Raw genomic sequence first — 23,139 nt, 5'->3', positions numbered from 1 at the left:
GCCCGGTGTCCGGGATGGTGGGGCCTTTTCCTCTTCAGCCCGGTTACCGCCACCTCGTTCATGTCTACATAATCCCTTTTCCCTTTATTTATTGTTATTGTTATTATTATTATTATTTGTTTTAGCAGTCTTCCTTTGCCTTGAACCCTTCCAGAATTAAATTGTTGTTCCTAGTTAGGCCGATGCTGCCTACATTTAGGACTTAACATATGAAGCCTGTTAAGTAGAACGGGAGGATCAGGTGTTAGTGCTTAATTCCCGTTATTGCCTTCCTCTTGTTCCTCATTAATTTTTGATCACTTAACTTCAAACTAACATAAGTTTAAGGATTTATAAGACCCTAAAACGTCTACATTTTTATTAGCTTCATGGTTACCAAGAGGAACTTTAGCTTTCTCATTGTAGGTAACAGCAAATAGCTAACATTGTTTGGGTGGTTGCTTGTCTGAGTATTTTGCTTCTATTAACTTAATTCATTTTCACAAGCCTAGTAAGTAGGAGCTGGTATTTACATTTTTCAGATAAAGAAACTGAAGCTTGAACAGTTAAGAAACTTGCCCAGTGACACGTAACTGGCTAGAAATGATGGACACCTGGCCCAGTTGACACTAGCACTCTTAAACTCTTTAGCTGTACTGCTTCTGTTTGTTAGATCATTGTTGCCAATCAGGGTTTCAAAATTGTTGGTTTTATCAACTAATTGCTATGCGTAAGGTAAACATTTATCTTATAAGAAAAGGAGGTTACTATTGGGTGACCTTTCTGAAGGTGTAGGAAGAGGACTGTGGTTAATGGTTACAAATCTGTTACATTAGTTACTGCTTCACCAAAATGGTCCTGAGTTGTACTCCCTCATGATCCTACTGTGCATAAAGCCACAAAGCTGTAACATTTGTTATTTTTATTTATAGTGTACTGGGTTGTTCAGTGGAAGAAGACCTTGGAGCACATACTACACAAACTCGTAAACTAACCCAAAGCACATCTATTTTCAGTTCTGGGATTCATTATGTATTGTGGGGATTGTTTTTTGTTTTGGTAGTGGATTTATCTGTGCAGACATGTTTTCTTGATCTCACTTTCAAGTTGGTTCATAATCCTCCAACAGTGAGCTATGTAGTAAAAAACTGGCTTGAGATCAGGATCTGCTTCTAACGCAAACTTCATATTTGATATAGTTAGCGTTTATTGTTTATCATATACAAGATACCATGTTAGGCACTTTATCTACATTATATAGTCTATCACATTTCTGAAGAAACTGAGGCTCAGCGATTTTAAAAGCTTGCCATTAAGTGGTCGTCAGGATCTGATAGGTCTTTCTGAGTCCCCAACCCAAGTAAACTTTAACCTGAATCCCTAACGTTTAGCAAAGTGCCTGGCACATGGTAGATGGTCAGTAAATGCTTGTTGAGTGAGTGAACCTGTGTTTAAAATAAGTAGTCGAGAATTGACTGCTTAAAAAGGACCTAAAGATAACCGGGCCTGATGATACATATGATGTTTCAGCAACTTTCATTTCATCAGCTTTTGCAGAATATGTAATTCTTGTACTAAGTTTATGTTGGGAGCATCAATTTGTTCAAAATGTTGGTAGTTACATAGTAAAAAAAAAAAATCTCATTAAAGTTAAAAGGAAAAGCAAAGAATGTTTTTTCTGAAGACAGGCCTCCCACAACAGCCTGGTTTATTATCATAAGTAACTCACCATTTATTGGTCACCTTACAGAAAATCTGTCATCTTCAGGTTTGAATATGTAGAACCTCATTCATTCAGGAGATTTTCTATTTAGAATGAGCGGTAACATTTGAAATGCTTTTGCTTGTTTAGGTTTTTGTGTGTTTCTTCTCTGGTTTTTAATTCAGACAGGTAAAGTTGGAGAAGCAGTACTTTGAAACTGGCCTGTTTTGAATCTTTCAGTATTTGAGTTTTCAGATCAGTTATTAGTGCCCTGAATTACCAAGTCCTTTGCCTTCTTTGGAGATTCTTTTTCTTTTGATTGTCTTTATGGTGAATATGCCATTGACAAACTCACAAGTAGATACAACTTAAAATTGCCTGTAATCATCTAATCAATCTAGGGGAGGTCTTACTTTCAGTGGCCCATTGGGTCTCTGTGTTTCAGAAAGTGAATGATGTCCATTGTCTAGGGTAGCTTGCAGTTAAGAGCCTGTTACATGAAAGCATTACTGAAATTATGTATCCCTGGTTTGACTACAGAATTGTATATTTTTTGAGGGTGTTGTTGCTACATCTTATTCCTGATAAGAACTTGTTTGGTAAGATGTCAATTCAGTCATTATAAGGAAGGGGAATTTCTGTTTTGAAAAGGAAACTAAGATAATGCGTTTTCATGGAGACTTCATTGTTTCTTCTGAATAGCTCTTCTTCAGTGTGAGGTGTGACGTGTGGGGTGATTTTCTGAGGGTGCAAAGAAACAAATGCTCCTTTTTTATCATTTGGACTGTGGATCTGTGTTACATTGGCAGTTCCTCACAATTCTAATTGGTGGGTGTGTGATCTGGTCATTAAGTAGGAACTGTTAAAAATCATGTGTAGGATCTTTGTGAATTCTGCAACTTCTTGACTGTTAGAACTCATTGACTATCAGATTTGTTGGAAGACACTCAACGTTTTGGGAATGATTTAATATAATTTTGGAGGCTTGGCATGGTTAGAATTTTAGAACTGGAAAGCAACTTAAAAGTCTTGAGAAGCTAGAACTTGTCAAGATCATACAGCTAGGTTAATAGTAGTAGGGTGGGGCCTAAAACTGAAATACTCTATAATTTATTTGAAACTTCAAACAATTTTTCAAATCAGACATATATTGAAAAGGTATTAAAATATTTTCATTAATCCCATTTCTCTTACAATTAGAAGTGGATGAGAGTGAAAATGGGAAGAACAAGTGGGCCTTTAATTTCTTTTATTCTGTTCTTCCTATGCCAGAATTGAGAGATTTCTTTCCTTTTTTTGAGGGAAAGAATATTTAAAATGAACCTGAGTTTGCCTTCAGAAGCAATGGTGTTTACAAGAGAATACTATTATACCAAGTAGTTTATAATTTTTCTATAATCACTGGAACTGCTGTGTTATCTGAAGCAGGCTGGTGGTTCCCTAATGCTGCTAGCATTCTGGAATAACTGAAGCACTCTCGCCTGTGCCTATCAAAGTAGGACATCTTATAGTGGTTCTTAACCAAGGAAGTGTTTTGGAATATCACATTCACTTGTCAAGTAAGAAAGTAAAATAACTGCCAGCATATAGTGGGTAAAGGTCAAGGATTTTAAATACTTGCTATGCATAGACCAGTCCTGCACAAGGAAGAATTGTCCTGTGAAAAATGCCACTGAGAAATATTTATGTGCACATTGGATACCAACTGGACTAAATCCTCAACAAAAGAGTTCCTTAGAATCTTAAATGTAAAAGGTAGATACAGTTAATACTGACTATGTCAGATACTGTACTAGTCAGTTTACCTAGAGCCAAAAGGGCTTTGGTATTTTCAGTTATTAAATGTAATATAGTGGACACATAAATAAATAATAATGTCACATATTTAAATTATGTGGTGGTAGCAAGAAATGAAGAATTCATGTTACTAAAATCTTTTAAGAAAAAAGATAAATATAATGAATGGTAAAGTGCCTATTCGATGTCCATTCATGGTAATCATATGCAAGAAGAAAATTTTTGAGCTCCAGGGTGGAATAAGCATGATGAATCTAGGATCAGACCTAGGTTCAAAATCCACCATCCATCAACTTTGTTTTCCCTCAAAATTCACAATTTTATATGTTGTAGAATATGAATACAACAGAGAAGTCATTACCACCAAAAAGGTAACAAACATATCCATCACCCCCAAAAGTTCACTGGTGTCCCTTTATAATAATCTCTCCCTGTCAGTCCTCTCCACATCCCTTCCCATCCCCAGAAAGTCACTGATCTCCTTTTGACATGATAGATTAATTTGCGTTTTCCAGAATTTTATATAAATGGAATCAGACAGTATCTTTTTCCTCAGGCATCTTACACCCAGAATCATTATTTGGAGATTCATCCATGTTGTTGCGTTTATCAATAGCTTGTTCCTTTCTCTTGCTGAGAAATATTCTACTACATGGATATACCACAATGTGTTTATTCTTTCACTTTCTGATGAACATTTAGGTCATTTCCTGTTTTTTTTCCAATTACCCTTTTTTTTCCCCTTACAAATAAAACTACTATGAATATTCATGTAGAAGTCTTTGTGTGAACATATGCTTTCATTTCTCTTGGTTTAGCACCTTGTAGTGAAATGACTGAGCGGTACAGTAGGTTTATGTTCAACTTTAAGAAACTGCCAAGCTGTTTCCAGTGTAGTTATACATTTTACATTCCCACAAGCAGTGTATGCGGGTTCTAGTTACTCTACGTCTTTGTCAACACATGGTCATTTTAATTTTAGACATTCTGATAGGTGTAGTGGTATCTCATTGTGCATCAGTTTTTAACTTGTCGACTTGTACTAGTTACTTAAATCCTTTAAAATATTTTTGCAGCAAAATATGTAGGATAATTGTACAAGTAACTTATTTAAAATTTAAACCTATGAAAAGTTATAAATTAAAAAGTGAAAGCACTGTTTCTCGCCAACTTTCCCCAAAAACATTTCTTATGCTCCAGTATAATCACTGTTAAACAGTTCTTTCAGTGTCCTTCCTGAATTTATATATGTGTATACATATATATATTTATTTGTGTGTGTTTGTATATATCCTCACAAAGGACCATATTACATATACAGTTTTTCTTCTTTTTACATTATATATCTTAGATGTGTGTTCACATTAATATAAACATCTACCTCATGCTTTTTAATAGTTGTGTTCTACTAGTCTACTGTATGCACAATAAATAATCTATAAATATCTATTGATATCTAGGTGGTTTTAGGTTTTTTGCTTATTTTTATGTTTTGTTTTTTTCTGTTACAGAATATGTTGCAGCAAATATTCTTACGTCTTACATCTTTGTTTTTGTTCTTATTTATAAGATAAAGTCTTAGGAAATTGCCAGATCAAATTGGCAGGTTCATTTTAATTTTTTTAATATAATTTTTATTTTGAAATAATTACAGACTTACAGAATAATTGAAAGTACAATACAAACAACCTTTTTTTCCATGAGCCAGCCTGATGTTCATCACCCCTAGATATTTTAATGTGTATTTCCTACAAAGACATAACCTCAGTACAACCATCAAAATAGGAAATTAACACACAGATATATTACTGTCATTTAGTCCATAGGTCCTTTTCAGGTTTCTTCAGTTGTCTTAATAATGTCTTGATTAAGAATCATGGATTACATTCAGTTGTCATATCTCTAGTCGTCTTTAGTCTAGAGCAGGTCTCTGTTTTGACTTTTGTGATTTTGACACTTTTGAATATTACAGGCCAGTTATAGAATGTTTCTCAACTTGGATTTGGCTCACGTTTATATATGATTCGATTTAGGTTCTGCACCTTGGCGGGAATATCATAGTAGTGATGCTGTATTCCCATTGCATCCTGTCAGGTGGAACATGATTCTCATTTATTCCATTGCTGCTGATGGTAACTCTATTAAGGTAGTGTCTGTGAGACTTTTCCATTGTTAGATTACTGATTTTCCCTTTGTAATTAATAGATATTTTACTAGGAGGGACTTTGAAACTGTGTAACCACAGTTTTCCATTCATTATCAAACTTTCAATTTATTCATTTGTGTATTTATATCAATATAGACTCATGAATTCTCATTTGATGGGTTATAATTTGTTGCTATTATTTATTTTGATATTCAGATTGTCCCAGTATGTACATGGGGAATCCCATCAAGCTGTCTTCTGTGACCTTTTGACAAGTCACCATTCTTTGTGCATTTCCTAGCATTCTGACACAAGTAGGTATTCCAAGCTAATCTTATACTTTTCCTGTTCCAGTCCTGGAATCAGCCATTCCTTTAAGGTGCATAGCTTTCAGTGGAGAATGATATTTGGAAAGTAAGATCTTACCTCCAGTTGTGCTGATGGCTTTTGGGATGCTGTCAATGGAAGGAACTAGGAAATAGACAAATGTATGTACATATATACATCTATTTATGTATGTGTTTGTATAAAACCATGAGTTCACATAGGTATCTCTAATTTACAGTTCAACACCACAGGGCTCATTCTAGTTTTTTCCCTTTCCACATTTGTAACTTTCTTCCCCAGCAGTGAGAAACCTGGCTCCCATTATTGTAAATATTGGGTCATTGTCTATTAGGTCATCCTCCTCCCTAACCAATGTTTGTTGTCCCCTACACCCACAGATCCCCTCCTTATCTCACTTTGGCTTCAACATTCTATGCTAGGCCACTGTCACTTCTCCTTACTCCAGCATTGGATGGTTTCTTGACTCTGTCCTGGCTATGACACAACCAACCACACAACACTGCCCCTCCACAGGAATGCCTTCGTGGCTCTGCTTGGGCTCTGACACCTCATTCAGGACCAGGTGCATTTTGAATTTTGACATATTCTCAAATTACCTTTTACAAGGGTTACACAAATTTCCATCTACAGGTCACCTTTTACCTGCACTCCATATTAAACATTTTAGTCATTACAAACCTGAGGGATGAAAATGGAATCACATCATTTTGATTTGGATTGATTTCTTTGAGCAAGATTGACCATTGCGTTTTTCCTTTAATTGTTACCTTCTTAATCCTCAGTTCCTTCATGTAATTTGTGGATAATAATCAGAGTCATGTAACGATTGTATGATTGTATTAGTCTGTTTGAGCTGCCATAACAAAATACCATAGACTGAGTGGCTTAAACAACAGAAATTTATTTTCTCACAGTTTGTAGTTTGGGAAGTCCGAGATGAAGATGTTAGCCTGTTCAGTACCTGTTGAGGGTTCTCTTCCTGGCTTGCAGACTATTGCCTCTCATCATGTCCTCACAAGGTAGAGAAAGAGAGCTCTCTGGATTCCCTTCCTATAACAACACTAATCTCATGAGGACTCTACCCTCATGACTTCATGCAACACTAATTGCCTTCCAAAGGCCCCATCTCCAAATACCATAACATTGAGGGTGGTTAGGACTTCCTCATATGAATTTCAGGATTGGGGGACACAAACATTCAGTCCATAAGAATGATATATGTGTAAAATGTGTAGCATAGAGTTTGGCACAAAGTTGGTATTCTGTGAACATTAGGCTCCTTTTTTTCTCCCTCCTAATCTACTTAGGGATTTGGATTTTGCATGATGTTTGGTATTTATTTAATTTGAACCATTTTCAACAAATATTTTGTAATTTTAGATGTATCCAAAATTAAGCTTGTTGAGCTTGAGGGTTATTTGATTATTTTTTTAATATTAAAAACTTATAAATTAAAAAATATTGTCAAAAGTTTTTCCAAAAGTACTTTAAAAAATAGTTTGATTATTCATATAAAATATAAAGATACATAACACAGTAGTATGTATTGTTTAAGGATGCATACAAATGTACAAGAGGTATAAAGAGACAGTGGAATGAACCCCCCCCCCAAATCAAGATATTAGTGCTTGCCAGGGGGTTGTGAGTGGTGTGACTCAGGATATTAAACAGTAAAAACTACTTTGAAAAGCTATTTGATTAGTTATTTAACTGGTTCAATGGAATGAAGAAGCATTAAGCAATTGTGACTGGTGTTCATTGTTACGTAGTAATGTTTTTAAGCATAACTCATTGAAAGACATGAACAGTGAAAACAATGAGGGGAAAATAAAAGTTTCAAAAACTATACTTACACTCTTCTGAAGTATTAAAAATTTACCAGATATCTTTTTTTTCCAGTTTTGTGCTCTGTTATTGATGTAATGCTTGGTAGAAATGGTATCTTTATTCTGCAACCTGTTTCTCTTTTTACCTCCATCACCCCTTAAGTTTCCTTAGCCCATAATAAATGATTTATTCTTTCGATATATGATTAGCCCATAATAAATGATTTATTCTTTCGATATGTTTGTAGAGTGCTTCCTATACACCTGGCACTGAAAGGTGCAGAGCGAGAATGATTCTAGCTGCCGTTTATCGGTACAAAGTGCTTTAGGTACATTGTTTTATGTAATCCTCATAGCAGCCTTATGACAACTTTATACTTGGGGCTCAGCAAAATAACTTACCAAGGACAAAGTTAAGGCTGCACAGAGGCAAATTTGACTCTTTAGATAGATATTTGTCTTTGGACTTAGTGATATAAATGTCAATGGAGATTAGTAAGTTTTCATGCCAGACTTGAGCTTTTTAGTATTTTGCAAGTGCTTATGCTAGGAGGGGGCACTCCAAGCCTTTCTCTCCCCACACCCAAGTAAACCAGAACACCTTTGCTTTTGACTGTCTTTTTCTGTTGGGTTTCTGGGTAAGATTTCACTTGGTTTCCTTCCAGTGGAAGCAGGTGGTGGTGGTGGTGGTGGTGGTGTGGGGATTAAACCACTGATAGTAAAGTGCAACAGCAGCTGAAAAGAAGGGGAAATTATTTCCAGTTGTGTACCGCATGAGGCCGCAACATTTGAACAGAGCTTTCAAAAGGTAGAAGTGTAGGAAAGGGGTTTCCAGAAAAAGGGAAGAGGAGTAGATGCTTGGAGGTGGAAGATCAATGTGTATGTGTATTTTATTTGGCTGTGAAATAGTAGTTGTAATTACACAGGTAGTTTGGAGCCTAATCATGGAAAGCTTTAAGCCAAATGACCACTTTGGACTTGATCCTTAGGTAGATGAGACGTTGGGGGGGGGGGCGTTGTTTGTTTGTTTGATATGTGTATGTTTCCTTTAGGCAGTAGGCAGTTTAGGAAAAATTAACCCAGCAGAATCTGAAAGGATAGAAAGTCAGGGAAGCTAATTAGCAAATTGTTGAAATAGCTTAGGTGAGGACTAAGGGCCTGAAATAGGTTGTTATTAGGGAAGAGTGATGCAAGAATTACAAGGGAGCTTTGGCAGCTATTTTGATAGTAAGAAATCAGGGATTGTGATTTTGCACTTGCATAATTAATGGAAGACCAATGGTTGAGTTCACATTGGATACTCTTTCTTTTTTTTCTTTAATTAATTAATTTTTGGCTGCGTTGGGTCTTGGTTGCTGTGCGCGGCCTTTCACTAGTTGCGGCAAGCGTGGGCTACTTTTCATTGCAGTGCGCGGACTTCTCATTGCAGTGGCTTCTCTTGTTGCGGAGCACGGGCTCTAGGCACGCTGGCTTCGGTAGTTGTGGCACGCGGGCTTAATAGTTGTGGCTCGTGGGCTCTAGAGCGCAGGCTCAGTAGTTGTGGCTCATGGGCTTGGTTGCTCCGCGGCATGTGAGATCTTCCCAGACCAGGGCTTGAACCTATGTCCCCTGCATTGGCAGGCGGATTCTTAACCACTGTGCCACCAGGGAACTGTCCTACATTGGATACTCTTGCCTCAATAATATGGAGGATCAAAATGAGAGAATCAGTATGAGTGTAGGGCATGAGTGCTTGGAAAAGATTAGAATAACTAATGGCTTTGAGGAATTTTATAGAATTAAAGAGAAATAAAAGCACTAATCAACCAAGAGAACCAAAGTCAGCATGTTTGTAGTGGAATCATTCTGATATATAATATATGCACACACACACACGTGTGTGTGTGTATAAGTCGTTTTGGACCTCTGTTTCAGACTCAGAACCACAAACAACTGAAAGTTCACCAATAGTTTGGTAGCAACATCGTTTAACAGTTGCTTTTGGTTGTTTGCTGTGAAGTACCCCACTGACATGTTTGGTCCTTGTTGGAGAAAATATAAGTATAGTACAATGGTGCTATGCTAGTAGTGATTTCTTAGCCACTGAATAGACATTAGATTTCTAGGGTATATAGATGTTTTTGTATCATGATAACTTACAGAAATGAAATTTTATAAAAAAATTTTAATCTGTTTTATACAGCTTAAGCAGGAACATGTGTAAATTTATCTCAGAATGACTAGATTTAGTGTGGCTTTATTATCATATTTATCAGTGTAATGGTGCTATTTGCAGCTATTGCTGTTTCACCTATAGCGGTGAATGTACAATTTAGAACTTTTTAGAACTTTCCTTTGTTTGTTTTATATTTTTTCTTCATGTAATGTTCTGTATATACATGCACATTTTTTATTTGAAGCAACTTTGTTGGAGATTAGTTTATTTATATTCAGAGTAGCTTTACTGTTAAGGAATGAATGAGAGTTTGATTGATGCTCCTGAAAATCGCTTTAAAGTAGAACATTTGCAACCCTATTTGGTATAAATAGAATTTCCTCTTTAGTTTTCTCCAAAGTGGTATACTTTATACTTTTTAGAAATTTCATAAGGTATGTTGGAGGGTGGGGGAGAGTAAGTACTTTGAATAACATTGAGAGAGAACCATTTTTCACACTTAAATGTTAAGGTGATACTTAGATGAAGTATGTGGGATCTTTGGTAACTCAGATTTGTGAAATTTAAAGCTAGTCCAAGATGTAATTCTCACTGGCAGATGTGAACAAAGTCAAATTTGGGGGCAAAGTCTCAAATAATTTAGAATTGCTAGACACTTATGTATTAGGCATCTGTTATTGGTTATTTCCAATTCTGACTTCTTGAAATATGGTAATTTTTTTTACCAGTACACATCTGGAGGCCTGCACACTGAAGTAAACACAGCTGTGGTTATTTAAATGATTAATCACAATCCTGGCAATGCATTTAGTGTTGAAGATAAAGTGTGTACTTTATAGTCATCTACGTATTGAAGGAAGACATTAGACATAAATCAGGTATCCTTGTTTGATTTTATTATTTTGCCCTTTTAAAAAAAGCTGTTTCTGGGTTTAATGCTTTAAAAGTAAGTGATTAAATAAAATTGCATGGTTAACAGTGCAGTGTTATAATTGAAAAGTAAAACACAGTTCAGAGATGCTTTGCAAGAGAAGTCTGCCAAATCCAGAGATTACAACAGTCACATGTTTTTTATGTTCCCCTTCATTTAGTTGAGTTTACATATATTGTAGTTTATATATATTGTAACATGTATAATATGGAGGACTTATAAGTGTTGGAAATAAATTTGGGGATGTTATACCCTATCACTTAAACATTTTACGTAATATAGTTCAGTACATTCGTAGTTAATAAAGAAAATCTTTAAAGTTTCCACCTAAAATGGATTATAGATTCTGGTTTGTCTTTGTATGCTCAGTAGTGTCATAATTGTAAAATGCTGTATAATAATACGAATGAAATACAGAGCTACTGTCATGAATCTTTTTGTGTGTGTGTTCTACCTAAAATCGTTTTTTTTTTTAATTTATAAATTTATTTATTTATTTATTTTTGGCCGTGTTGGTTCTTCGTTGCTGCGCGCGGGCTTTCTCTAGTTGCGGCAAGCGTGGGCTACTTTACGTTGCAGCTCGCACACGGGTTTCTCATTGCGGTGGCTTCTCTTGTTGCAGAGCATGGGCTCTAGGCACACTGGCTTCAGTAGTTGTGGCATGTGGGCTCAATAGTTATGGCTCGCGGGCCCTAGAGCACAGGCTCAGTAGTTGTGGCGCACAGGCTTAGTTGCTCCGTGGAATGTGGGATCTTCCCAGACTAGGGCTCAAACCCGTGTCCCAGGGAAGTCCTTTACCTAAAATCTTGCTCATAATACTGTTTTCCCTCCATTCATGAGCCAGTTTATTTTTCTTGGGACTTTATTTCTACCTTCTTCCCTTTCCTTTCCTTGCCGTTAAAGTAACATGAGATGGTTGTTACCAGAGGGAGAGATACTTGATGCTTATGCTAAATGATCATCAGAATTCAACTTGATAAACTAAAAATTGTACCAGTTTTAAAATTTTGAAAAAGATACTGTTCAGGGACTTACTTCCCTGGCAGTCCAGTGGTTAAGACTCCACGTTTCCTCTGCAGGGGACACCAGTTCAATCCCTGGTCGGGGAACTAAAATTCCCACATGCTGCTGCGAGGCCAAAAACAAAAAAACAGAAACAAAAAAAGACCGTGTTCAAACTCGTATTTCCCATATTACGTAAAGAATTTGATTGTTTTTTTTCCCCTAGCCTTTATGGAGTTAAGGATTGGACCTCCTACAAAATAAGTTATTGAAGCTGTTACGTTTCTTGTTCTAGATTCTCTGAGACAGTAGGGTACAAATTAACAAGTATGTTTTTTTAGTCTCTTAAAGTTAAAAGAATTAAAGTCAACTTGAAGGTATTTGAATGACATCAGTATTAACAATATTGAAATCAACTTTTTTTTTTTTTTTTTTTTTTGGCCGTACCATGTGGCTTGTGGGATCCTAGTTCCCCAGCCAGGGTTTGAACCTGGGACCTCAGCAGTGAAAGCACAGGGTCCTAACCACTGGACCACCAGGAAATTCCCTGAAATCAACATTTTGAATCAAGCCATAATTAGATTAAAAGTCCTGTGGGCCCTGTATTTTTATTGTTCTGGAAAGGGTAGGCTTACAAGATTAGCAGAGAAATGTGAAATAAATATTCTTGTTTTTTATATTTCTAACTTGAATCTTTTGACATTTTATTTCCTTAAAAATTTAGGAAACTGGTTAGTTAGAAGTGGTTCAGGCTGATATGAGGCTTGGTGTCTTAGAACTTTAAAGTTCAATTGTGACTTGAGTTATGTCACCTTCTTTACTCAAGAGCATATTATACAGTTGTAACATATTCAAATTATTTTGTGGGACATTAAGCTCTGTTAGATATCTTTATAAAGATTCCTTAAAATATCAGTGAAACAAATATTTCGTTTGACAATTCTTATTTCTAGGCTCAACCCAAGTATATTTAAAGTCTAGGATTTGAGGTTGTGAAATAACGGTAGAAAAAAGTTAATAAATATTTTCTTGTAAGACAGTCTTCACTTTCTGTTTTTTTGGTAGTGGTAATGGTGGTGGTTTCAAAGCAAAGTGGGGTATGCTATACAGTGATCTCTAAGGCTTTCTCTGTTTCCAAAATTCTGTAATTTTAAATAATCTTCAGTCTTAGCCATTTTATAAAAACTTGAAGTATAAAGCCAAACTTTGCTGCATTGTTTTAATGAAATAGTTTTATGTGAATTTTTTATACTGGAATGTTTAGTGTCATTAAAACAAATCAAGAAACAAAAACTCCTAAGCTGTCCATTAATATTATTAGATAGCTCAGAACTGTAGGTTATGGGAAGACTGGAGGGAATGGGGAGGAATAGCATGATTCACTTGCTATAAAAGGAATAATGGATTGCATTTTTCCATTATAATAAGTTCAAGGTACAAGAATCTGAATTTCTATGATTTGAAGTGTTTTATTTAATTTTAATTTAAAGAATTAAAATCATGTAGTTGATTCTTGATGATTTAGTATTAGGGAAATATATCTACTTTTTGAGCCTCTTTTTAATTTAAGATCTGATCTTAGCCTGCAACCTGTACCATCTTTACATAATGTTCCTCTCTTGTATACTTAATGCTTCAGTTTCTGCCCCCTTTATTTTTGCCTTAAAGTAGTTCCCTTCTTTCTGAGATTTCTCTGCTCTTAGAAAAACAAAAAAATTTATATACAACAATGTACATATTAAACAGTTTATTATTGATTGCAATGGCAATATGAGAATAACAGTATTGTTTTAGCCCTATACCTAATGATTAACTCTTGACTTAACTAAGTCACTTTGCTCGTTTATAAAAGTTCAGAAATGTTGTTTTTTATCTTTAACTTTGGAAGTAGATATACTATCTTTATTTCTTTTTTTTAATTTCTTTATTTTTTTTTGGCCACACCGGCTGGCATGCGGGACCTTAGTTCCCTGACCAGGGTTTGAACCGTACCCCCTGCATTGGGAATGTGGAGTCTTACTTACTGGACCACCAGGGAAGTCCCCAGATATACTATTTTTAAAAATTTGGTTGCATTAGCTTTCTCATCACTCTTCCATAGACTATAGGAAATCCTAAATGTGATTTCCTTTACTTTAACTTCTTAATCTACTCTCATTAAAAACTATAGGTGGATTCATAAATAGAATAAAAGTTTTCAGTTTGAAAGGTACTTCTATAAGAAAGGAGAACATGTAAGGATATCTGTAGCCCAGTCAGCTTAATTTTGAGATGTAATTAATACTTAGTATTGTTAAGTATTACTACTGTTGAGGACCTCAGAGAATAGTATAGGATTTGAATTTAGATCATTACAATATTTCCTTTTTGAGAATAATAATATTACTGGGAGATATAAGAACATTTAGGCCAATAAAAATCAGTATTTTTGATTATTGAAAGTTTTTATTAATGAATATACATTCACTACCCTATACCAATGATTAAAGTTGAGTATACATTTGACTGAGCTTCCTAGCAACCTGAAATAAATTGCCTAAGAGAAACTTTCATCTTTTCAGGCACTAATATCTTAAAGAAATTTCCCACATGATCTCTCTTCAGGGAGCATTCAAACAGATGATTGCAAGTCTCAAAAGTATTCTTAGAGTAAATACAGTTGAGAATTCTACACGACTCATTCATAATACAAGATATTGTTACTCTCTTCCATCTTGAAATATATACTCTTGACTTCACTGAAACCACACACTGCCCTCTGTTTTCTTGAGATTGACCACTCAGAGGAAGGGAACTTGAGAAACGTAGTTCCATTTACACAACATTTTTTTGAGTGTTTACTATGTGCCCAGTACTCAGCTATAGACATTAGAGTTGCACATTTAATAAAATGTGCTTCCTACCTGAATGTTTTGCATACTTACTTACAGGAATGGTGGTCATTTTGGGCATCAGTGGAAGAGGGTACAGACTGTAAGATTAGAGAGGAGGGGACAGAAAAAAGACCACAATAATAGTCCATGAAGGGAATAATCCCTCCTAAATTAACATAGTGGCAGCAAGAATAGGGAGGAGGAGACTATAACTCTGTAGATTCTTGAGCTGAAATCAAAAGGATATAATGAATGGTTATGAGAGTTGAAGGAGAAAGGATAGCTAAGCTGCCTCCCAAATTTCTGATTTGGGGGGACCAGGTAAATGGAGGTACTTTCTTATATTCTTAAACCATGATGTTGACATATGGCATTTAAAATCTTTTGTTAGATACATATGTAACAAATATAATACCCATATGAACCATTGTTGAATACCTTTAAATCTATATGTGCTTTATAAGAAAAGCCTAAATCATACCTTTTCTTATTGACTTCTTTTTTTTAAAAGATCGAAATGTTCTTAGCCATGTTTCTAATAAGTAATTACTAAGATGAAGCTACTAGGACACATTTAAGAGCATGTGTAACTCATGCTTACTGTTTTTGGAGGGGAGGGATAAGGCAAAAGTACACAAGGTCTGATTTAGAGTTCGTTGCATCTTTCACAACCAACTGTCGTGCATATGCACAACAGGTATTGTTGTGGCTTAAGAATACAAAGGTAAATAAAAGAGTTTTATTCTTAAGGAGCTCAGATACTAGTAATGGACATAGGCATATAACTGATAAATATGATTGTACAGTATGTAGGTGCTGTGATAGATATACACAAAGGAGGGGACCTAATCTCTGAAGGAAAGGAAGAGAGGGAATCAGGAAAGCTTCCAAAGGTGATTTCCATACTGGTTTTTTAAAAACTAGTTTTCTCAGATTTTAATTTTGAAACTTAACCCTATAGAAGTTTTAAATAAAGGACAAATGGGAGTGTAATGGGTGAAGGGATCAAAAGATACAGACTTGCAGTTACAAAAATAAGTCATGGAAATGTAACGTATAGCATGATGACTATAGTTATTAATACTCTGTTGCATGTTTGAAAGTGGCTAAGAGAGTAGATCTTAAAAGTCCTGATCCAAAAAAAAAATTTGTAACTGTTGGTGACGGATATTAACTAGACTCATTGTGGAGATCATTTCTCAGTGTATACAAGTATCAAATTATGTTGTATATTTGGAACTAATATAATGTTATATGTCAGTTATACCTCAAAAAACAAGAAGGCAACAAACACCCATGTTTCATCAGTTGTTACCATTTTGTCATATTTACTTTATTTCTATCATATGTATGATAGACATGTATGATATAAAATATATTTCAGAAGCATTTACAAGTAAACTTGTCAACAAAATGACACCTGATTCTTAAATATTTCAGCATGTGTGTCTTAAAGAATAAGGACATTCTCTAACACAGTTTTACAACCATGTTTAAGAAAATATTTGGTTTACTTTTTGTTATCTGAGTATGACTTATCTTTTTTTATGTTTAGCAGTTTTGAATTCCAGGCCGGTATCGTCCTGCTACTCAACTTACTTTTCTGTTATTGGTGCTGTGTTTTGAAAGATTGTGTAATAGACCTTATAAAAATTATCAGCAAAGTAAATATCCTCCTGAAGTTACAATAAATTTTCACAGCAAATAGAATTTTTTGTACTAACTACTGTTTTAGATCTGCAAATTCAAGAATTGAGAAAACAAGATAACATCAATTGAGATTTAAAGAGGAAGATTACCATTTCTCATAGATATGGTTTTAGATGTTTTGAATTGAGAGAGTTCAGTAGCAAGCTTTCTGAAGTTTTTGTATTTATGGAAATAATGTATGAGAAATATTTAGATGGCATCTGTTTCTGTTTTTAGACTGGGCTGGTTTAGATGAAGATGAAGATGCACATGTCTGGGAGGATAATTGGGATGATGACAATGTAGAGGATGACTTCTCCAATCAGTTACGGTAAGTTTTAAGCCAAATTTTTATATAGCTTAGTATTAATTGTAAGCATGGAATATGTAACTTATATATGACAATTGCCTTTGAAATAGATTTTCGAATTATGAAAAGTAAGATATATTGCCTCATCTCCTGTGTTTCTAAACATGAATACTTTGTGTAATTGCATAGAACTTTTGTTCTTTCTAGTCTCTTTATAAAAGTAGTTAACTAGAAGCATATTTGCTATTTTTTTAAATCCTTGTAGGTTTAATTCTGTCACTGTTAATTTTCTATCAATATTGAACAACTCAGCAGAAATTAGAATCATAGGGTGCTCAGACCCAATGTATTGATGATTCTCAAACTGGAATGGAGAGTGAGGTGTTGGGAGTGTATTTTTCCATATTCATGTACAAATCTACCTAAAATGATTGGTTGATTGATTATCAATCGATTGAAGTAAAATTTATATAATGTAAAAATCGTTTTAAAGTGTACAATTTAGTGACATTTTGTATATTCATAATGTCATACAACTGTCATCTGTATTTAATTCCAAAACATTTTCAGCACCCTAAAGGAAACACCATATCTATTAAGCAGTCACTGCATTCCTCTCCTCCTCCAGCCCCTGGCAACCGCTGATCTGCTTTCTGTCTGTGGATTTTCCTGTTCTGGATATTTCATATAAATGGTATCACATGAATGAGCTGTATGTCTAGTTTCTTTCACTTAGTATAGTGTTTTAAAATTTCATCCATGTTGTAACATGTATCCGTATTTCATTCCTTTTTATGGCTAAATACTGTTTCCTTGTATACATAGGCCACAGTTTGTTTATCCATTCATCGGATGATGGACATTTGGGTTGTTTCCAGCTTTTGGCTGTTGTGAACAATGTTACAGTGAACATTCATTTACACGTTTTTGTTTGAATATCTCTTCAGTTTTGTTGGGATTTAGTGGAATTGCTGGATCATATTGCAATTCTGTTTAACTTTTTGAGGAATTGTCAAACTTTTCCACAGCAGCTGAATAATTTTACATTACTACCAGCAATATAGGAAGTTTCTAACCTCTCCACATCCTCGCCAAAACCTTTTTTTTTGTTTTTCATTTTAACCATCCTAGTGGATGAATTGGTATCTCATTGTGGTTTTGATTTGCATTTCTTTAATGATACTGATGAGCTTCTTTTCAGGTGTTTGTTGTCCATTTGTATATCTTTTTTGGAGAACTATCTGTTCAAGTCCTTTGCCCATTTTCAAAGTTTGTCTTTTTGTTGTTGAGTTGTAAGAGTTCTTATTTATTCTGGCCCTTATGGGACATATTATCTACAGATATTTTGTCCCATTCTGTTAGGTTGTCTTTTCACTTTCTTCATAGTGTTCTTTGCACAAAAGTCCAATTTATCTACTCTTTTAAGAACTCATTGCCAAATTCATGGTAATGAAAATTTATCCCTATGTTTTCTTGTAACAGTTCCAGAATTTTAGCTATTACATTTAGGTCTTTGATCTATTTTGCATGAATTTTTGTATATGGTGTGAAATAGGAGTCCAACTTCATTCTTTTCCATGTGGATATCCAGTTATACCAGCACCATTTGTAGACAATTCTTTCCTCCCTAATTTTGTTTTGATTCAACCCATACATTATCTATCTTGGCCACAAAGATATCTGTGTAAACTATCATTTGCTTTGCTCAAACCATGATATAGAAGTTCTATTGCAATCTTTTAATTTCCTAGTCTCTAGTACATTTTTCTAAAAAGTAGTGAGATAATTTATACTAAATTTTTAAAATTTATTTTTAGTAGTGGTAAGTAGCTTTTGTTCTAAACTGCATTTTTTTATGGGCTCAAAAACCCTACATTCTAAAGACTTTTTAGTATTTTGCTGGAAACTAATAACAGTTTTACCCATCTCATTTCTCCCCTTTTTGGACATAGTACAGTTTGCCTTTCACGGTTATTCTGGCTCTTTTACAATTCTCCATGATTTCTCAAAATTGCTGACTCTCATTTTTTTCCTTCTTTCAGTACTCTGAGATGTAATTATTCAGGCCTTGAAACTTTAAACTACTTTAATGTAGTTTGGAATTATCTCATCTGTCTTAATTTTCAATTTTGTCTTAATGATGTTGTTTTTCTTTTTGCAGTTTTATGGACAAGATAGAGCAGTAGCTGTTGAACAGTAATCTTGCTTTTTCTCTAAAATCTATTCTGAGCATTGAATCTCTCTCTTCTCATTCTTCTTTAGCCATATATGGCTTTCAGAAGCCCTTTTTGTTTTTACAGATCTCATTCCATTCTGGGATTAAATTAATTCTATGTGTACAAGTTTTTGCCACTTTCTTTTTGTATTTATTTTACGTTTATTTATTTTGCCACATCAGAGAAAACCTTGCTGCTTTTTTTTTTAATGCATCCCTTCTTTTCTTTCTCATTATAAATATATGCTGTTAGAATACTTATTTTCAGGCCTTACAACTCTGTTGATCCCTATTTTGTGTTTTGATTTTAATCATGTATCAGTTTTTTCTTTTTGTTATCTTCTTGAAATTTTTAAAGTTGAAGCCAAATGAGTTTTCTTCCTTCGCTATTCAGAAGGGTCGGATTCCTCCCAAGTGGGTTTTGGGGTGAGGGTGTTTTTCATTAGCCAGAAAGTAGCACTTTTCTCTTAACAATTAAATCAAGACATTACTGAATACTTTGGTTTTATTAGGGGACTTTTAGTAGTAAATGTACTGATAATTGGATTTCTTGTCACTACTGCGTCTTGCCTTTTTATTGGTTTTGGAAATAGAACATTATCCTTATATTCTTTGTGGCTTGTTGGTTTTATAATATACCTCCACAGTGCTCTTATGTTCTATGTTGTGTTTCTGCCTTTAGGTTTGTGGATTTTTGTAAGTGTATAAATCTTGATACCTCCATTAGTGAATGAGATTTTTCTTTTTATTTCCCTATTTGTGTTGTGAGTTTTTCTTTTTTAAACAAAGTTTTTGATGTATCATTAGTGCTGTCAAGTAGAACTTACTGTAGTTATGGAAATGTTCTATAAGCTGCACTATCCAGTACAGAAGCCACTAGTCACATGTGGCTATTAAGCACATGAAATGTGGCCAGCACAGCTGCTAAACTGAATTTTTAATTTTATTTAATTTTAATAAATAGCCACATCTGATTACCATATTGGACAAGGCAGCCTCAGATAACATTTATATTCTTGCTTTTAAAAACTGTCTTGATTAACAAGTCTCCTGCAAAGATGTTCTTTTCAGTCTTTGTAAAATGCATCGAGGCCCTTAATGTGGTATTATAAACCATGGTAAAGAACATGTTTTGTTTCGTTTTTTTGGCCGCGCCGCGCTCATCTTTCGGATCTTAGTTCCCCTACCAGGGATTGAACCCGGGCCCAGGCAGTGAAAGTGCTGAGTCCTAATCACTGGACTGCCAGGGAATTCCCCAAAAATGTTTTATTGTTTTCTCATATGATTGAGTCCTAATTCCATCTAAATTTAGAGAGGCAGTTTATACTCTAAAGTCAGTCAGATTCCCTGAGTTCCAGCCCCTATCTGCGTCTTATTTAGCTGCATGGCCTTGGCAAGGACTTAGCCTTAAACTTTCCATGTTTCTCTTTCAGTGTAATTTACCTTCAACAAGTAGAAGTACAAAGAAGGCCAGCAATGTTTCCATGTAACTAAAGATCATTCTGTTTTTACTGCTTTTGAAACATTTGTTTATATACGTATCAGTAGAAATAGGTAGGATTATGAGATTTTTTGGACCTTTATCACATTTTACATAAAAATTCCAAAAAGCCAATAATTCCTGATTTACCATGTCAGATATAGCCAATGTCACATAGCAGAGTAGTTTCTTGGGTAATAAGAGTTCTGAAACCTACTAGTGGCTGTTAGTCTTATTCTTGTTTTGTTGTAAAAGGAATGCTGCTGTTTTTGTTTCAAATAGTGTGTATTCACTATGTGTGCCCTATGATATCTTTCCAATTGTGCTGGATTTCTTTACTTTTTCATCTCTGTTGTATTTTTCCATTCAACAGGCTCATGATATTAGTGTTTTTGTGTTGTTTTGTACTTAGTGGTGTTCATTTATTTTCCTTTTGGTTTCTTACAAGTCCTGAATTCTACCAAAGAACTTTCATCTTTTCTAAGAATTTAGCTAATTGAGAAATCTCTCATACTCTCCTTTGTGTTTGTAAACAATTTATAAATGTAATTGGTCACCACCTCCTGTCATGAAGACAAACAGAGACACAAACTCGGATGGATTTGGTGACTTATTACCTAAATCTTAGGTTGAAGTTTAGGGGTTTTTTGTTGTAAAATAAGAGAAAATGAATAATCTACAATGATTTTGTTAAACGCAGCAGAAGTATTGTTTAAGAAAGTTTAAAATTATCTCCATTTTAAATAGGAAACATGAAAGACAGGTATTATAATCTTTAATTTCCTGGGGAGGAGAGGACAAAGGAAGCATTTTAGTTAAATTTAGCAAAGGAGGCGGTAGAGTCAGAAACTTGTGCTGATCTCTTGACTCCTAATCCAGTGTTTTACCACCAGCCCATACTGTCCTCTACACCTGAGCAGAAGACAAAGATGATTCATATGAATAAGCTCTGGCCTTAATATTATTCATGGACTTTAGGTCAGTATTTGTATTATAAATATCTAAAGATTTTAAGGAAGTGAAGGAGTTTGGGGAAATGAATAATAAATATTATACATCGTTCCTACCATGTATTTTTTGCATCACATTTACATTGGATAGTGTGATAGTGTCTAAGCGAAATTATGCTTGAGAAGAAATGTCTTTTTATCTTACATGTAATGGTGTAATCATGCTTAACATTTGTACAATTTTATCATAGGTTGGTCCTCACATAATTTTATTGTGAACTTTTTATAAAATTCTGATTTTATAAAATCAGAATTGTGGCAGAAAAGTTGCTGGTGATATTTGGAATGGTAGTTTAAATAAGTGATATTGATTACAGGGCTAAACCTTTTTGTGCAAATGTTTATACAAGGCAGATCAACAATTGCAGTTGACATTTTCAAAGTATGACTGCAATTTCAGGTTGAAAAAAAAATTATAAAAAGTATCTTTTTAAAGTGTTTATGTTTATACCAATATACATTTTTGAGATTTTTATCTACATTTAAAGTTAGGAAAGTAAAGTCTTGTTTAATATTTTATAACTTATTTATTATATTTAGCCTATATATATTTAATACAGAATAATTTTCACACACCCTTACATTTGATTAATAATTTTTGATTTGTTTAGGGCAGTATATATGTCAGTATGAAAAGCGATCTGTTTATTGTTTATGTGTAAATAACAGTATTGTAATTATAAAATCTCTAAAAGTTTGATAGCAGTGTCTAGTGTTCTTAGCCATATGGTTAATGATTCTTAAAATTTATGTTTAAATATTATGAACAGAATAATTGTACAGTATTTGGAAAATATCAATAATTCCCTCACATTTCTTCCATAAATAGATCAGAAAAATAAGGAATATAAAACATAAGTTTACTAATGGGAAAACAAAATTTTATTAGCATTATGTGGATTCACATCCAGTTTCTTTCTTATATAGATTTCTTTTTGGGGACTAAAGTAAAGCTATTTGGTAGTATTTTAAATTGATGTTTAGGCTTATTAGCTCAATTATTTATTGTGTTATTTCTAAAAATCATCTGTTTCTTTAATTTATCATGAAGAATGTCTAGTGATGTTGTTCTTTTGTGTTTCTTTATAGAGCTGAACTAGAGAAACATGGTTATAAGATGGAGACATCATAGCATCCAGAAGTGCTGAAGCAACCTAAACTTGAACTGTTTACTAAATTCTAGAGCAGAGAACCCAGGATGGGACACTTAATAAAAAAAAAATGTTTATTTCATTACCTCCTTGGATTTATTTTTGTTTTTGTAACACACAAAATAAATGTTTTGATCTAATATTGGTTTGGTTCAGAAGTCTTGATCTTTTGACTCTCGTCATTAATTTTCTCATACTATTTGTGATTTTTCCAGAGCTTTATTACAGACAGATAGCAAAATTTCCTATTAATGAATTTGTTTTTTTTTTTTAATGTTAACTGAGGCTCCGAGAGGTTAAATGATTTGAGGCCAGAATTCATCTGATTCCAAATTCAGTACTTTTCTTAAACCACATAGACTAAATGTTGGTCTTATTTATAAGGTACTCCTTTTTAAGTTACATTTAACCGTAATTTCATCTGTATTTTGAAAGCTTAGGCATTTACTGACATTTCTAAGGTGACCCTTCAAAACCTGTGTTTTTAAAATATTAATCATTTTAAATTGCTGTAATTAGTTCCTG

General features: G+C 34.2%; 1 protein-coding gene across 8 annotated transcripts in view; it reads left to right on the top strand.

Annotated features, from left to right (window-relative positions):
* The window catches only part of SEM1 (SEM1 26S proteasome subunit), a 40,556-nt gene that overhangs the window by 456 nt on the left and 16,961 nt on the right, over window positions 1–23,139 (top strand). Inside the window, exons 2-4 of one of the 8 annotated variants that reach the window (XR_007479231.1) lie at window positions 16,686–16,779; window positions 21,333–21,431; window positions 22,553–22,754. Coding sequence is in view for 6 of the 8 variants with exons in the window: in XM_049714834.1 (XP_049570791.1) it covers window positions 16,686–16,779; window positions 17,387–17,480 (188 nt within the window). In the remaining 2 variants the exon portion in view is untranslated. Of the gene's footprint in view, window positions 1–16,685; window positions 16,780–17,386; window positions 17,496–21,332; window positions 21,432–22,292; window positions 22,755–23,139 lie in introns of those variants that run through there. The other 7 variants (XR_007479232.1, XM_049714837.1, XM_049714838.1 and 4 more) reach the window with 7 other exon arrangements.

Source organism: Orcinus orca, chromosome 9, assembly GCF_937001465.1.
Source record: "Orcinus orca chromosome 9, mOrcOrc1.1, whole genome shotgun sequence".
Lineage (NCBI taxonomy): Eukaryota > Metazoa > Chordata > Mammalia > Artiodactyla > Delphinidae > Orcinus > Orcinus orca.
Note: the sequence above shows the minus strand (reverse complement) of the source record. Positions and strands in the feature narration are given on the sequence as shown.